We start from the raw sequence: 16,220 nt of genomic DNA, 5'->3' as shown, positions 1-16,220 counted from the left end.
CACTCGCCCCACACTCACCCCACACATGCCCCACACCCCCAGCTTTGTATTTCTCTGGCTGGTATGAAAATGCCAAGGTGAAGAAGGACCCCACCCATCACCCTGGAAACTTGGCTCCTTTTACGTTGGTCTTGAGGCAGCTTTGCTCGGTTCCTCACTCACATGTTGCAACTTCACATGGCTACTTGACTGACCTTACCTATAACGCAGGCTTCCTGCTCCTGAGCCTCTGGCTGCCTCCACCCCTAGCTGACCACTTCACATGCAGGCTTTGGTCCCTCGGCCCTTTCTCCTTCCAAGGAAGGCTCGGAGCAAAAAGATCTCATGAGCCTCAGGTCCCTCCATGCCAAGACCAGCGTTCCCCAGAATCCTGATCTAGGAACCCCAGTTGGTTCTCTTGAATGATGTACTGGGGTGGCAGCAGCAGGGTTCCTTTCCCTGGAATGTCTTCATTCTGGCTCTGGTTACATTGGTCCACAAGCAAAGGGTCAAGGCAGGCCTGCTCCTTGTCTTCCTGGGGTTCCTTGTTTGCCAGTTTTGGATGCCAAACAAGAAGGGACCCACCTTTTCCAGCAACTATAGGAAAGTAGCATGTCCCAAGGGCATTCTAAGAGCATTGTGCCTACTGAGCGGAGAAATTCCCAGCATCTTTTAAATAGCAGCTCACTATTAAAACATTAAAAGTGTAGTTGGCACTCCCATGGGGCAGGGAGCCCTGGGTGGTTTTTGAAGCCCTAAGGGTTATAATGAAAAGCATGGGAGGCCATTTTCCCCGGCTGGCTGGGAAGCCCTCTAATACTCTGCTTCTCCGCTCTTTTCCAGGAGACAGTGGTGAACCTAGCAGGGCTTCTGGTCAGCCTTTTGATGCTTCCTCTGGTATCAGATTGCCTAAGGTAAGGCAGGAGTGAGCTATGGCGCAGATGCCCAGCTCAGCCCCTTCCTGTATACATTGGCTACCTTCCTCTCTGGCCCCAGCCTCAGCTTTGGCTGTTTCATCTTGCTCACTGCTCTCCACATCTATGCCAACTACCGGGCAGTCCGAGCCCTCGTCCTAGAGACCTTGAATGAAAGCCGCCTCCAGCTGGTCCTAAAGCACTTCCTTCAGAGGGGAGAGGTACTTGAGCCTGCTTCAGCCAATCAGATGGAGCCATTGTGGACAGGTGACCCAACCCTTTGGTGTCTGGTTCCTGGGTTTCCCAGCCTTCCTTCCCCCTCTGCCTGAGCATCCTGACTCCGCTTCCAACAGGTTTCTGGCCATCCCTGTCTCTGTCCCTGGGTGTTCCCTTACACCACTTGGTCTCCAGGTGAGTGGTCCAGTGTCTTCTGCTTCTCACAATTCCCACATAAGCTCCTGTTTTCAGTTACACGCTGACTTTTGGTCGTTTCACTATATGATCTGTTCTAGGTTTCTTATTGCCATCATACAGCATTAGTGATCAGCGAGCAGTCTTGAAGGAAGCAGGAAATAGAACAGAATAGATATAGCAGCAAACTGCCTTCTAAATACCCCTGTATAACAAAGGCAAAGCGGCCCTCAGCCTCCTTACAGAGCATGGCAGTGATGCAGAGACTCAGGACTGACCACCCGAGATGCACAGCATGGATGAAGGATGTGGCCCATCCTGAATCAAGTTATTCACATCGTCCCCTCTAAGGCTCATGGGGCATTCATTGTGTAAGAGGGGGCAGGAAGTGTATAAGTTGGAAGACAGGATAAAAAGCTCTAAATGCCATTTTTATACTTGGTATAGTGTTGTCATAAACACTATGACCAAGAACAACTCAGGGAGAAAGGGGTTTCTTTGGCTTACAGTTCTAGGTCACACTCAATCATCAAGGAAGTCAGGGCAGGAACTGAGACAGAAGCCATGCTGTTAAGGGGCTCACTTGCTCATGCTCAGCTGCCTTTCCTATGCCACCCTGGCCTGCCTGCGGAAGGGAGTGTCACCCAGTGAATCATCAGTCAAACAGTCTCTCACAGACACAGCCATAGGCCCAGTCTGGTCAAGGCAGTTCTTCGGTTGAGGTCCCCTTCTCTGGTGACTCCTAAGTTGTGTCAAGTTGACAAAAATGGGTAGCAAGCAGAAGCCAATGGCAAATGGGTGGTTACAGCCAACAGTTTGACCAAGTGGGTTCTGCTGCCTTGCTTTCCCTGTCCCAGTGCACCCTTCTCTCCCTCAGTGTCTCTGAGCTGAAGCAGCTGGTTGAGGGCCATCAAGAACCATACCTCCTTTGCTGGAACCAGTCACAAAGTGAGTGTGCTACATTCTCCCAGCCTTCTTCATTCCTCTGACTCCAGGCCTCCACTCCCTGAACAGTTTGGAGGCTGCCTAGAGCCCTGGAGAGTGCTCTAGACCAAACTTTTGATGCACTCATTTGAGTCACGAGTGCATGAATAGCGTCATGCCCTAATGAATTCACTGTATCCCTCTATAACAGTGGTTTCCAACCTGTGGGTAGCAACCCCTTTGGGGGTTGAATGACCTTTCACAGGAGTCACACATCAGATATCCTGCATATCAGGTATTCACAGTATGATTCATTGCAGTAACAAAATTATAGTTTTGAAGTAGCAATGAAAATGACTATAGCTGGGGACCATTACAACATGAGGAACTGTATTATAAAGGGTCACAGCGTGGTCCTTTACATGGAAACCACTGATTTAGACCATGAAGCTACAGAAGTTGCCTTATTACTTGTGGCATTTTTCTAAGGATTTTGTAAAAAGGGCTTTGTACATTGTAACATATTCAGGTAAGAAGCCCTTGGCTTCTCTGTAGATCACTTAGTGTCTTACCCTGAGTCCTTTGTTAGGGAAACGAGTCCTCAGGATTTGCTGATGGTAATGTGTTAAAGGCATTAATTTTCACTGGTGAAAGAAGTCACCTCTTGGAGCTACTGTGAAATTGCACTCGAAAACTGAGCGTTTCAGTGTGGCTGAAGAAACAACAGAAGTTGACATTGGGAAGGGAAGAGTGGCCTCAGACAGACGAGAGAATCAGAAAAATGGGTTGAAGGCATTTGAGAAATAGTTATTTTCTGATCTTTGTCTCTTGGGTCTCTTCAGACCAGGTACAGGTTGCTCTGAGCCAAGTGGCAGGCCCTGAGACTGTCTTAAGGGCTGCCACCCATGGGCTGATTCTCGGAGCCCTGCAGGAAGATGGGCCACTTCCAGGGGAGCTGGCAGAGCTGAGGGACAGGGTTCAGGCTGGTAAGAGCGTCATGGTCTAGTCTGATTACAGCAGGGTGGGAAGGGTGGGCTATCTGTTCTGCCTCGGATGTGAGAATTCCTGATCTTACACCCACCAGGTCCTAAGAACGAAAGCTGGATTCTTGTCAGGGAGACCCATCAAGTGTTGGACACACTGTTCCCAAAGTTCTTGAAAGGTAACACCGTCTCCTGGCTTCTGCAGCCTTGGGTCCTGCCTGGGAAATAAAGAACTGCGTTGTCTGTGATCTTCTGTCTGGGTCTCTGCCCCCTACCTACAGGACTGGGGTTGAGAAATCTATAACCAAGTCGGACTTAAAGCATCTGCATCTTTCCACCCTTTTCCGTGTGCTATGGCTGCTTTCTCACTACACAAATAAAAATTTAGCTTAATTTTCCGCCACAGATAATCCCAACAGAGGAACCCAAGTAGCGTGAAAGGCTGCACCAGCCTGTGCCTCGGCACTACCATCCCTGTAGTGAGAATTCTAGGATTTTGGTTTCTTAAAAAAAAAAACATAAATATTACAAAAATATGGTTTTTTGTCTTAATCCCAGATATAGGGACACGGGGCTGCTTAGGACTGTCGGCAGCAGCTGACTGTGATTTGCCTCATGCTCCAGTAGAGCCATAGTTTTGCCAGCTGCAAATAGTTTCTGCAATTATGTGATATTTGAAATTCTGGGAACTTTTCAGGTGGTATATAAATGCTAGGTCCCCAAAAGGTGGGGGTGGGTGGTTGTTGGTCGTTCAGGGGCATTGGTTGAGGTTTGTTAGTAGCCATGGTCAAAGAAGAAACAAAAGGAAAGACATTAGATTCAGGGATCTTTCTCTCTCCCCTCTATCCTTCTTTCTCTCCTATCTAGTGATAGGGGTTAGAACTGGGGGGATAAAGGGTAGGAAAAAGAAGAACCCACAGAGTAGCCAAGGCCAGCCACACATCCCCACATTCAGACTCTTTCCTGGCCTCATCCCGTGATCTTTTCCTAGGACTGCAGGCTGCTGGCTGGAAGACCGAGAAGCACCATCTAGAGGTGGATGAGTGGAGGGCCACGTGGCCCCTGTCTCCAGAAAAGAAGGTCTTATGAGCAGCCAGGCTCCAAGCCCAGAACTCAAGACAGGAGCCCGGAGACCAGGGTGGAGCCTGGAGCAATGACATTTCAGCCACAGCAGGATGTTAGAAGGGCAGCTTTATTTTTGCATAGGCAAACATCTATGACAAATTGGCCACCATCTTGTGGGAAGTGACAACCAATCAAATGGACTGGACCCCAGGTAAAGAGGAAGGGAACCAGTTCCTTCCTGCCGTATTTTTGCCCTTTTCTGGGATCCACTACAAGTTCTTCACCCTCACTTTTCATGAGGCTCAGACATGCCCTGGTTGCAACTCATGGTAACCAACACACTTGACTTTATGCATAAAAGCCCCAGAGGAACACAGCCACAGTCATCATGAGCAGGGCATTGAGGTTGACTACTCGGGCCCAGCTGGGATCCTCACTGATGTCCTCTAGCCGCCTGGTGGTTGCAGCCACCTCCTCGGTAGTGGGTGGAGGACTCCCTGACCCACTCTTGCTCATCCCACAGAACCAGAGCAAGCACTGGCGGAGCAGGCCTGGAGCTGGGGACTGGACCTCTGGAAGAAATGGGGAGCACACAGCTAGTCTGAAGGGAGTCAGCTCCCTGAGCTTCCCAGGATGCTTTCCCGGGGTATGCCTTACCTTCAATCCCCATTGCACATTCCTGGCACCCGTTCTGCACAGGAGGAGGGGCTGGACCCTCTAACTCTTCAGCATCCAGATCCTCCCGCTCCTCCTTGCTGTGCCGGAGACTGAAAACCAGGCGGTGGAGCTGGGAAGTTAGGGAGAAGGGACCAGGTGGGAGTTGTGCCCTCCACCCCAGGTCCACACTGGCACACAGCTTTGTCACTGCTCTCCCCAGCCTCCCTTCTGGCCTGCACACATGCCTCGGCTCCGCTCACTCGGACTCCTCTTTCCAGGATAGTCTTTGCCTTCACACTGAACCCCAAGATCTTCATCTAGTATTAAAGCCTTCACCCCTGCCCAATCCCATGTTTCACCCCAAGTTTTATGTCTACACCCAGAATTGTAGTTCTTCAGACTGGTCTCAAGTTCTGATACTGCATATTCCCATTGTCATTTGCTCTGCTCCCTCAAAATGTCAGTTAAGTAAATGTGCTTGCCCTGGAAACAGCTTCATCCTGAACTCCTGGCCTCTGGCCTCTGTGGGCATTCCTTGAAGCAGACTGGCTAACGGGGTGGAAAGGGCTCATCTACCCCATATAGTTCGTATAGTCTCCCGGTTCCTTGGAGGCCAGCACTTACATGCTTCTGAGGGATGGGTGCGGTGCACAGGGAGATTGCGAGTGTGAGGAAGCCGGAGCAGAAGAAGAGAATGATGGCGAAGTAGAGGTAGTGTACCCGGCAGAAGATGGCTGGGCATGCAGAGGGTCGCACACAGCTGCCCGTGCCAAAGAAGAACTCGGGTATGAGACGAGCTAGGCCCATCAGCAGGCCCCCAATGAGTCCCCAGAAAGCACCCTGCAGGAGGAACAGCATTGCCTACTCAAGTGACCCGTGCCTCGCCCAGGGTCCACATGCACACGCCCTCCTCACCTTCTCATTAACACGGGGCACAAAGAGTGCCAGCACAAAGACAGCGGACACTGGAGGCGCCAGGTAGCTGGAGACAGACTGAATGTAATCGAAGAGCTGGCCGCCCTGTGCTGCCTGCACCACTGGCAGCCAAGCCACGGACACTGCCACAATGAACACCACCCAAAGCCTGTGGTTAAAGACAATCAGGTTTTACGGAGGACCCACCTTCCCCAATACCCTCCTGGCATTACACACCCACATCTCAGGTTCATTTACACAGCAGGGGTTGGGACCCAGACCACACCTTCCAACCAGCAGCAGCTCCCTATCACCCGCCCGAGGCCGCAGGCGTGTGTAGATATCCATGGTGAAGAGTGTGCTGCTGCTGTTAAAGATGGACGCTAGAGAAGACATGAGGGCGGCCAGCATGACTGCCAGCATGAGTCCACGCAGACCTGTGGCCAACAAGAGCTTTCAGGCCAGGGCCTTCAGTGTGTTCAAGGTGGTGAAGGGTTGGCAAGAGGCAACCCTCCCACAGGCAGCCCTTGCAGGCTTGGCCAAGGCCAATCCATTTCCAGCCCTCACCATTGGGCATGAGCTTCACAACAAGCCGTGGGTAGGCGATGTTAGAGCAGCCCACCTCAGTGCCACACACCCGCTTACACACCTCAGGTACCACACAGGCCACCTCATCTGCAAGACAGAAGCTGTAAGGTGGAAGGGAGGATCACTGAAGCCTAGTGTGAACCGGGAATCCTAGAGATGGGACTTCCGGTGGGAAGCAAGACCGAGATACCAGGTTTCGAACTCTTAGGATAGTAGCGGGTATAACCAACAGGCACCTGAATCCTTGAACAAAAAGTGGGGGTGGGAGTGGGGGCTCTGGATGTAGCCCAGCACTGTTGAGGCTGGAGTGATGCAGACATTACCTGGGTAAAGAATGCGGCTAATCATGCCTGGCATGACCATGAGGAACATGGGCATCAGCTTCAGGTAACCACACAGGATGCATCCAGCCTTGATGTGAGTCAGATTCTTTCCAGCCAGGCAGCGCTGCACAATTACCTGTGATAAGGGGTGTCCAAGTAAACGGGTCATCCCTGTACCATCCCACAGGCCTTGCCACCACTCTCCATGGCCCCTTAGCACTAACCTTTAACCCCATTCTAATTCATACCCAACCTCTAGCTCTCCGGAGCCCCTGCTACATCACTATCCTCCGATCCTACCACTGGATTCTGACTTCTTTTAGGTCCACCCTGGCATAATCCATCAGTTCAGGCCCTGCCTTCAACCTAACTCCAAAGGGTGGTGTCACCCAGCAACCAGCACAGGGCAGTGAGAGTTGTATCCAGGGTGTATGTGCATGCACCATCCCTCGCCTTGACCTACCTGGTCACTGCACCAGTACCAGCCTGAGACAATGGTAAGCCCCAGAAGCAGCGCAGGCCATGGCAGGTCTCCTGTCACAGGGTCACGCAGCAGGTGATAGGAGTCGGGCCTCGGCTGATAGCAGGTGCTGGAGATGTTGCCAACAGCTGGATCCTTGGACACCGTCAGTGAAGTCACTGCTCCCAGGTATTTGTCGAAGAGACCTGAGTACCCGCCCACTTCATGGAAAGCTGTGCAGGCAAGGTTGTCAGGGGACCTGGCCCAAGTACAAAGGCCCACATGACAGAGACAAGCAAGGTTCCAGCCCCTACATTAAAAGCTCCACGGCAGGAAAGAGCCACGCCCTGTCCACAGTGGGTAAACCCCATACCATAACCAGTGAGGATGAAGGCCCCGGCAAGAATGACGAAGGTCTGCACAGTGTCTGTGTACATCAGTGCCGCCAGCCCTCCTGCAACAAGTTCAAGACAATGGAGGACAGCACAGCTGCTGGCCCCTGGCACCCATGTGTTTTGAGACTAAGGAAAGTACCCATTCTAGAGAACAAATTTTGTAAAAATGATATTGGGCTTGTGCACTGGGACACTAGGAAGCAGAGCTGAGTTTGAGAGTTCACTGATGCTTTCTTGACTCCCACAGTACACTGCTTGGCCTGTTTTCTCAACTAGGTTATGGGGTGAGGTGATTCCTCTAAGGCCTGGCCCTTGCTTACATCCTATCCTGCAGCAGACCCCCAAACCCACTTTGGCACCACTCTATGTATGACCTGGAATCCTGGGAACTGCACGGAATTTAGCAAAGATCTTAGAGACTCACCAATCCAACTCTTCAGACATCCAAGAAGGGCAGGAGTTTCTAAATTATTTCCCTCATTCTGACTATTAGGCTCACCCAGCTCTAGCTGGGTACCTGACCTTACAATCCAAATCCAAAGGACATTGAAAGAAAGTAGATTTCTTTTCCACAGATTTAATTCTACTTGTACTATATCACACTAGCGTATCTCTCTGTCCCACTTTCCCATTTCCTGTTTCCCAATAGAACCACAGATCCCCGCTTATGTTGCAGGCCAGCTCTCTATCACCACCACCAAGCTCCTCCCCTCCCACCCCGCCACTCCTGTGCAGCCAGCCACCTGTCACAGTATAAATCATGGTGATGCCCAAGAGTGCGATGACAGAAGCGTAAATGTTCCAGCCCAGGGCCTGTTGAATGAATACTGCTCCGGAGAACATATCCACCTTTCAGGAAAGAACAAATCCATAGATCAGAGGCAAAGGCAGCAACCCAGGTCCAACGCCTGCCCTGAAACCACACCTCAAAAGTCCACTCATTTTTCAACAACCTAGGCTTCCCAGGTCCACAGCCTTAGAGGCCCCACCCCTCATGCTGATTCTTGCTTTTCTCCTTGTCCCCGCCCCTTCCAGAGGTCTCTGAAGATCTCATTGGATGGTTCTATCTTTCTAAGCATCCGTCCCGCTCACTGCACGTGCTCACCGAGATCTTGGTGAAAATGTACAAAAAAAGCGAGAGCACGGACAGGTAGAGGCGAATACGGCGCCCACCGAAGCGCTTGCGGAGGTACTGAGGCATGGTAATCACTCCGGCGGTCAGATACACAGGCACGAAGAGCCAGCCGAGGAGCAACACCACAAAGAGCGCCTGTGAGAACAAATGACAGCCCAGGATAGCATCCTGAGCAAGTCTGTCCTAATCCTCACACCCAGGACCTAGAAGATGACAGCGGAAGTGCCTGGACCCTGGACAGGAAGGGGGAAGAATCTTGACATCTTATTGGCACCTTAACTCTATAGAGCCTTTTTTGTGCTTACAAAGACCATCACCTCTAACTAGTCTCTTTCAAGTTCTTTATGGCAAATGAACCTGTGTGCACAGACTCTTCACACTGACTTCAGCATCTGCAGACAGGGCTGCCTCCTCACCTCCACCTACCCAAGAATTTTATCCTCATAGGCTCTGCTCAGAGGCCTTTTACAGAAAGACTCAAACCCTCATCTCAACTGTCCAAGTGAGCCCAGTCCTGGCACTTGGTTTCCTTGTTTTTGCAAAGAACTTCAGTTCAGCCTAGAGATGCTCACAGACTACAGCATCAAAGAACGTCATGACAGGCACTTCATCTATGAGGTGCTGGCCCCATTTCAGAGTGGAGAGCATAAGTCAAGACCCACCATATACAGAGAGTGGAGCAGGAACTGCCTGTTCCCTACTGCTTGTAAGCCAGCAAGTGATCCTTGCTCCCCGCCCAACCTCACCCCCCAACTGGACCATTCCAATGTATTCCCCATGCCAGGAGCTTCCCCAAGATGAGATCTCTCCAGGAGTTTCCACTGGGGTGGATTACTATAGAAAAGAAGGCCTCACATTCCACTCAAATCCAGCCACGGCCAAGCCACTTGCTGCACCAGTCCCCGCCAGGCCCACAAAATGACCGCTGCCGATGTTGCTGGCGAACAGAGAGGCTCCAACCTGGGTAGCCAGAAATGGGGGTGAGCTAGGCTGTCCTCCCCAAGGCCCCTCCCATCCCATTCCCCAGCCCCTCTCACCGGCCACCACACCATGCTCCGTCCTGCCAAGAAGTAGCCACCAACTGTGCCTCTATTGGTTCTGAACATAGACTGGGAAACAGAAGTGGGGGGAACTGGGATTGGGGCACATCTTTGGACTTCATTAGCTTCTTCAACACATTCCTCAGCGTTGTTTCAGGCTGAAGATTAACCAGCACTGGACTCCCCAGACTGTGTATCTCCTTACCCCCAACCTTCTCCCACACCCAGAACAACACAGGCTCTAACCCTAGTGCAAATACTGGAACCTAGATATGTCTAGATTCAGTCTGACTTTCCTGGTGGGTTTAAACGTGGGCTACTGCTCAGCCATAAGGCAGTCATGGAAATGGGGAGACATCTCTTAGAATGCTAATGCTTGGCTCAGTGAAAAACCTATTGATACCCCCAATCTCTTTTACACAATCCAGAAGGTACAAAGACAAAGAACCAAAGATTTGCTGGCCTACTGGATCTAGGTTTCTCCCTCATTATATACAAGCACCTTTCTCCCACTCTTCTCTGAGGTCTCCCTAAATCTTTACCCTCAAACCCCAGAAGCAATTCCCTATCAACGCCCCGCCCCCGCAACTTCTTACCCACAAGCCAACACCAATGACCAGCAGGAAATACGCGGCAATGACCAGAATGTCAGCAGGATTATCAATCAGGACCTTCTGCTCCCCAAGTTCAGAGCCTTCCTCTACGTGTCCCTCCATTCTCTCCAGCATCTGCCCCTCAAGGGGCTAGTGCCTGGAATCTCCTGGGGAAGGATTAATGGTTACCTCAGGAGCACTGAGCCGACAAGTCCCCCAGGTCTCAGCCTCCCTCTCCAGCTTTATTTAGCTGAATCAGGTTCTATCAAGGCCGAAGGCTGGTCCTGGGGCGCTGGACCATTGGGAATTCAAGAGCACCCCTTCCTGGGTTTAGGCTCCATCCTATACCCAGTGTTCTAGGCAAAGTTACTTCCTGCATTCTCTGAAAATACACCCTCTAGCTTTGATTCAGGAGGGTCCGAATCCAACTCTGACAGTGTTGCCCCTCTCCTCACAAGTCCTCCATGGAGCACCCCCCTTGACAGTCAGCAAGAAGTAGTGCGCGCTCCTCAGCCTGACTTACCTGCCATGCCTGACTTCCACCACACAAAACCTAGAACAAATCTCATGTCCTCACTCTCCTGCCCTTCCCGACCCAAATGCTTTCTACTTCCTCTTTGTTCTAACCCAAGAATTGTTTTAAATTTGTTTTTAAAATGTTTTCATGCAATATATTTTGGGCAAATTCTTTCCTCTCCCTCAACTTCTCCCCAGACCCCCTCCCCTCTCAAACCAACTTCATATCCTTTTTCTCTCTCAAAAGAAAAAAAATGAAAAGCACAAAAACAGACCAAAGCAAAAGAAAACAGAACACGGAGTATGTTTTGTGTTGGCCTGAGCGTGTGGCCTGACTTGGGGTGCAGTTGATATACCCAGCATCTATCCACTGAAGAAAGCCCATTTCTCTCTCCCAGTGGCTGTCGTTTCTTGGTTAGGAGTGGAACTTTGTGCCCCTTCTTATTTTCCATGCTGGGATTGTATTTGGTTTGAACTCATGCGGGTCTTGTATGGGCTGCCATGGTCTGTGAGTTCAGATACGCGTCCGCTCTGTTGTGTCTGGAAAACTCTGCTCTCTTGGAGACAACCTCCAACTCTGGCTCTTAAAAATCTTTCCATCTCCTGTATAGAACCCAAGCCTTTGGCAGAGGGGTGAGATACAAACATCCCACTGGAGTCTGTATGTTGTCCGGTTGTGGCTCCTGTGTTATCTTCTACTCCAAGAAGCTTCTCTGGTGAGGTTTCAGTGACGCGCTGACCGATGGATGGAGCCAGTGATCTGTCATGTAGGTGTCATAGCCATGCGTATTCAGGGGGTTGGGGATTTAGCTCAGTGGTAGAGCGCTTGCCTAGGAAGCACAAGGCCCTGGGTTCGGTCCCCAGCTCCGAAAAAAAAAAAAGAACCAAAAAAAAAAAAAAAAGCCATGCGTATTCAGCAGAATAACTAGTAGGCTTTCCTCTAGAGCTATTGAGTTCCAGGTTCTCAGTCATTTTAGCAGTGTCAGGGATGGGCTCCACCTCATGGACTGGTTAGTTGCTCCCATAGTCTCTGTGCACCAGTGGGTATGCATCGGTGAGCAGGTCTCTGTGTAAGTCTCTGGGTGTGGCTGAGTGAGAGTGAAGTGATTACTTCCCTCGTGTGCATAGCACTTTTCAGCACTATGAACCCTCGTCGATAGGGGTGAGGTTTCTGGTCACACAGCTCGACTTCTCCACAGTGAATGATATAAATAAGTAGTCTTCAGCAATGGGGTCTTACCATCAGGCTGTAGAGATTACCCAGTCTCCTTAGCAATGCCTTTTGGAGTGTTTGGGGGTCACCGTTGGATCTCTGGCCGATGATTTCATACGTTGGGGTATGATGTATGATGTTAGAAGCTTCTGTGGGTCTCCATATGGCTCCTTTTTTATTGAAAATATTTTCCATATTATACACTCTGATTACCATTTCCCTTCCCCCAACTCCTCCCAGATCCTCCCCACCTCTCAACCCACTCAAGTCACATTCTTTCTTGAGTTATCTAAAATAAAACCAGAATAAAACAAAAGCAAACAAACATAAAAGACCCAAAGGAAAGGCACAAGAAACACATATAGACAAGGGACACGTAGGTTCACACACACACAAATCCCATAAGAACACAAAACTGGAAACTGTAAAATATAAGCAGAGGGGGCAGGAGAGATGGCCCAGCAGCTAAAGGCACTGGCGGCTCTTCCCGAGGTCCTGGGTTCCATCCCTGCACCCACATGGCCTGTAGCTCAGTTCTAAGGAATTCCAATGCTCTCCTCTGGCTGCCTCAGGTACTGTAATACATGCAGACAAAACACTTAAACACATTAAATACATAAATTTAAGAGAAGTTAAAAAGAAAGAACTATTAAGCAAACAAAATATATAAGCAGAAGACATACATGAAAAAAAAAAAAAAAGCCAAGCCCAGACAGAGCATTATGAGACAAAAATACCTCCCAGAATACTACTGAGTTTGTTTATGTTGTTTGTCTGCTTCTGGGCATGGAGCCTTCCCTTAAGTGTGGTTTCTGTATTCACTTAGACTCTGTGGAAGAAAATTAACTTTCTTCTGTCGATCAGATATCAGTTAGAGATAACGTTTGAGTCAGGGATGGGGGCTCATGTCCACTTCCCTCTCGGTGCTGGGACCCCCTGAGGCTTCCACCTGGGCAGGCCCTGTGCCTGTTGCCACAGTCTCTGTGAGCTCATGTGTACGCTAGTCCTGTCCTGTCTAGAAGGCCTTGTTTTGTTGGTGTCTTTCACCCCCTCTGATTCTTACACTCTTTCTGCCTCCTCTTCTGCAGTTTCCTGAGCCCTCAGAGAAGGGACTTGATGGAGACGTCCTAGACATCTTATTTAGGACTGAGTACTCCAAGGTTAGTCAGTCAGTCAGTCAGTCAGTCAGTCATTCACTCTGTCTGTCTGTCTTCTCTGTCTCTCTGTCTCTGTCTCTCTCTGTCTCTCTCTGTCTCTCTGTCTCTCTCTGTCTCTGTCTCTCTCTCTCTCTCTCTCTCTCTCTCTCTCTCTCTCTCTCTCTGTCTCTGTCTCTCTCTGTCTCTCTCTTTCCATATTGTCAGATGTTGGCTGCTGTATCCGTTCCCATCTACAGCAGGAGGAAGCCCCTCTGTTGACCATGCAGCTTTTTCAAAAGGTTTTTAGTGTTAGTTGTCTCTCCTCATGTCCCCCCATTTACCCTGCCCCTATTTAATCTCCCTATTTTAATTTGTCCTTTATCCCTTCAAAGTCTATTTCCTCTGCCATAGAAAATCCCCTCCTCCTCCCTGGTCATTTAGTAGCGACCTAACCTCTGTGGATATCATAAATGAAGCACACATATCTAAAGTTTAAAAGCTAATATTCACATAATAAGAGAAAATTTTCAATGTTTGTCTTTCTGGGTGTGAATTACCTCACTCTGAATGACAGTTTCTAGCTCAGTACATTCACCTCCAAATTTCTTATCAGTGTTCCTTTGCCTGGATGCAAGTCATTGTCATTCTCCGTCCGTCCTTCAGTTGATGGCCTTCTAGGCTCTTCCCCACTTCTGGCTATTATGAACAGAGCTGAGGTGAACATGGAGGAGCAAGTGTCTCTGTAGTAAGACGTACAGTCCTTTGGTACATGCCCAAGAGTGGTGTCTTAGTCAAGGTTTTACTGCTGTGAACAGTCACCATGACGGAGTCAGCTCTCATAAGGACAACATTTAGTTGGGGCTGGCTTGCAGGTTCAGAGGTTCCGTCCATTATCATCAAGGCAGGAACATGGCAGCATCCAGGCAGGCATGGTGCAGGAGGAGCTGAGAGTTCTACATCTTCATCTGAAGGCTGCTAGCAGAATACTGGCTTCCAGGCAGCTAGAACGTGGGTCTTAAAGTCCACACCCACAGCGACACACTTACTCCAACAAGGCCATACCTACTCCAACAGGGCCACACCTATAAGAGTGCCACTCCCTGGGCTAAGCATAGACAAACATCACAGTAGTGTAGCTGAATCTGATGGTAGATTGATTTCCAGCATTAAAAGAACTTCCATAGTGATTTTCATAGTGGCTGTACCAGTTTGTTCCCCCACAATGCATAAGTGTCTCCATTTCCCAGAATCCTTGCCAGCATGAGCTGTCATTTGTTTTTATTGATCTTGGCTATTTTGGTAGAGCTAAGAGGAATCTCAGAGCAGTTTTAATTTGCATTCCTATGGTGAAGGATGTTGAACTTTTAAAATGTCTCCTGGTCATTTGTGTTTCATCTTTTGATAATTCTCTACTTAGTTCTATATCCTATTTTAAAATTGGGCTATTTTTTCTTGATGTTCAGGGTTTTTTGGGTTTTGGTTTTTTTGGTTTTTTTTTTTTTGTTTTAGTTCTTTGTATATTCCATGTACTAACCCTCTGTCAGATGTGCAATTGGTAAAGATTTTTCTCATTCTGTAGACTGCCTCTTTGCTCAAATGATGGTGTCCTTTGCTATATAGAAGCTTTTTAGCTTCATAAGGTCCCATTTAGTAACTATAAGTGTCAATGCCTGTGTTGTCAGGGCCCTGTTCAGAAAGTCTTTCCCTGTGCTGAAAATTTCCTTATCATTCAAGTCTTTGCATATGTCTGTCTTCTACTTAGAGGACTTCCCTGTCTCCTAAATGACCAGTTCTCCTCAGCCTTCAGTAACTTGTCTATGACACCTTAAAAAAAGTATTTCTCAGTCAGAGGTGGTGGTGTACAGCTATAAGCTCAGCACGCAGTAGGTGGATTCATGAGGATCCTAAGTACAAAACCAGCTTAGACCACACAATACGATGTGGTCTCAAAAACCCAAGGGCTGGCAAGGAAACTCAGTGGTTTTTATGGTGTAAATATGAAGTGTCCCTAACAGTCTCATGTTTGAATATCTGAGTCCCAGACAGTGACATTATTTAGGAAGATTAGAAGCACGCGCCCTGGTTTTGATTCTGAGCCCTGGAGAGGGAGGAGGAATGAGGAGGCTTCCTTGACTTTTCCTGATACAGTTCTGGATGCTTCTGTGGCACTTCTCTAGGTTTAGGTCTCTCCAGCAGATTAAAGACTCCCCCCACAGCAGACTGACAGGATTCGTCCTCAGTAGCCCACTGCCCAAAACAGGCTACATATAGGAAGGGCTTGAAAATATCCATTTATCTGCTTTGTAGAGTTGACCAGACTGGAAATCAGAAAGAGGTTTTCTGAATCAGGAGGACTTGTCTGGTTAAGGCAGTTGCAAGGATCCTTGAATGGGGAACAGAGAATGAGTGGGGGCTGAACAAAGGCAAGACAGGAGGCAGAGTTCTTTTAAATATTTGTTTCAGGGGCACGGCCTCTAAAGACAGGAGAATAGAAGATGTTTTGGTGAGGACTTGGTAGAAGTTTCTGTCCTGGTCCCACCACCATCTTCATAGAAGGGCATAGGTCACCACCATCTTAAGCCACGAATTCATGTGATAATTCAAGGATACTCACTCCTCAGTACCTGTGAGGTCTTGGTTCCAGAAACCACTACAGACGAGAAGATCCCAGATATTGTGCTACCTCAAAATTCCTTATTATACCCAAAATGATATAAATGTTATAAAAATATCTGTTACACCCTATTGTTTAACAAATGACTAGGAGAGGCTTGCATATGCCCAGTACAAAAGAAATTTTCCCTCCTCAGATGGTTTTGCTCAAAGGCTAGTTGAATCTATACTGTCCTCTGAAGCAGGTGCGCTGTGTGTCCTACCCATCTATTTACACATAGCCCATCTTTAAAGTCACAAAAGTCCAAGTCACCTAGATTCTCCACTGCTTCCTGAGTCTCTTATCTGAGAATAATCCTT

General features: G+C 49.0%; 2 protein-coding genes across 3 annotated transcripts in view; one reads left to right on the top strand and one right to left on the bottom strand.

Moving 5' to 3' along the window:
* Rusf1 (RUS family member 1) overlaps nt 1–5,423 on the top strand; it is a 28,432-nt gene extending 23,009 nt beyond the window's left edge. The window contains exons 7-14 of one of the 2 annotated variants that reach the window (XR_015630644.1): nt 823–893; nt 976–1,160; nt 1,247–1,304; nt 2,182–2,252; nt 3,071–3,214; nt 3,313–3,390; nt 4,203–4,487; nt 4,800–5,423. Coding sequence is in view for 1 of the 2 variants with exons in the window: in NM_001035517.1 (NP_001030594.1) it covers nt 823–893; nt 976–1,160; nt 1,247–1,304; nt 2,182–2,252; nt 3,071–3,214; nt 3,313–3,390; nt 4,203–4,300 (705 nt within the window). In the remaining variant the exon portion in view is untranslated. 2 annotated transcript variants of the gene reach the window in all.
* Slc5a2 (solute carrier family 5 member 2) lies at nt 4,389–10,510 on the bottom strand. The gene is given in 14 exon segments (NM_022590.2): nt 4,389–4,848; nt 4,934–5,063; nt 5,558–5,773; nt 5,849–6,017; nt 6,135–6,285; nt 6,416–6,523; nt 6,760–6,895; nt 7,223–7,452; nt 7,593–7,673; nt 8,358–8,463; nt 8,720–8,884; nt 9,605–9,709; nt 9,787–9,858; nt 10,386–10,510. Coding segments are annotated over 14 exon segments (2,013 nt in total). The 5' UTR covers nt 10,506–10,510; the 3' UTR covers nt 4,389–4,624.
* Nucleotides 10,511–16,220: the final 5,710 nt, after the last annotated feature.

Source organism: Rattus norvegicus, chromosome 1 (assembly GCF_021556685.1).
Source record: "Rattus norvegicus strain SHRSP/BbbUtx chromosome 1, alternate assembly SHRSP_T2T, whole genome shotgun sequence".
NCBI classification, from domain to species: Eukaryota; Metazoa; Chordata; class Mammalia; order Rodentia; family Muridae; genus Rattus; species Rattus norvegicus.
This window is presented reverse-complemented; position numbering and strand designations above follow the sequence as displayed.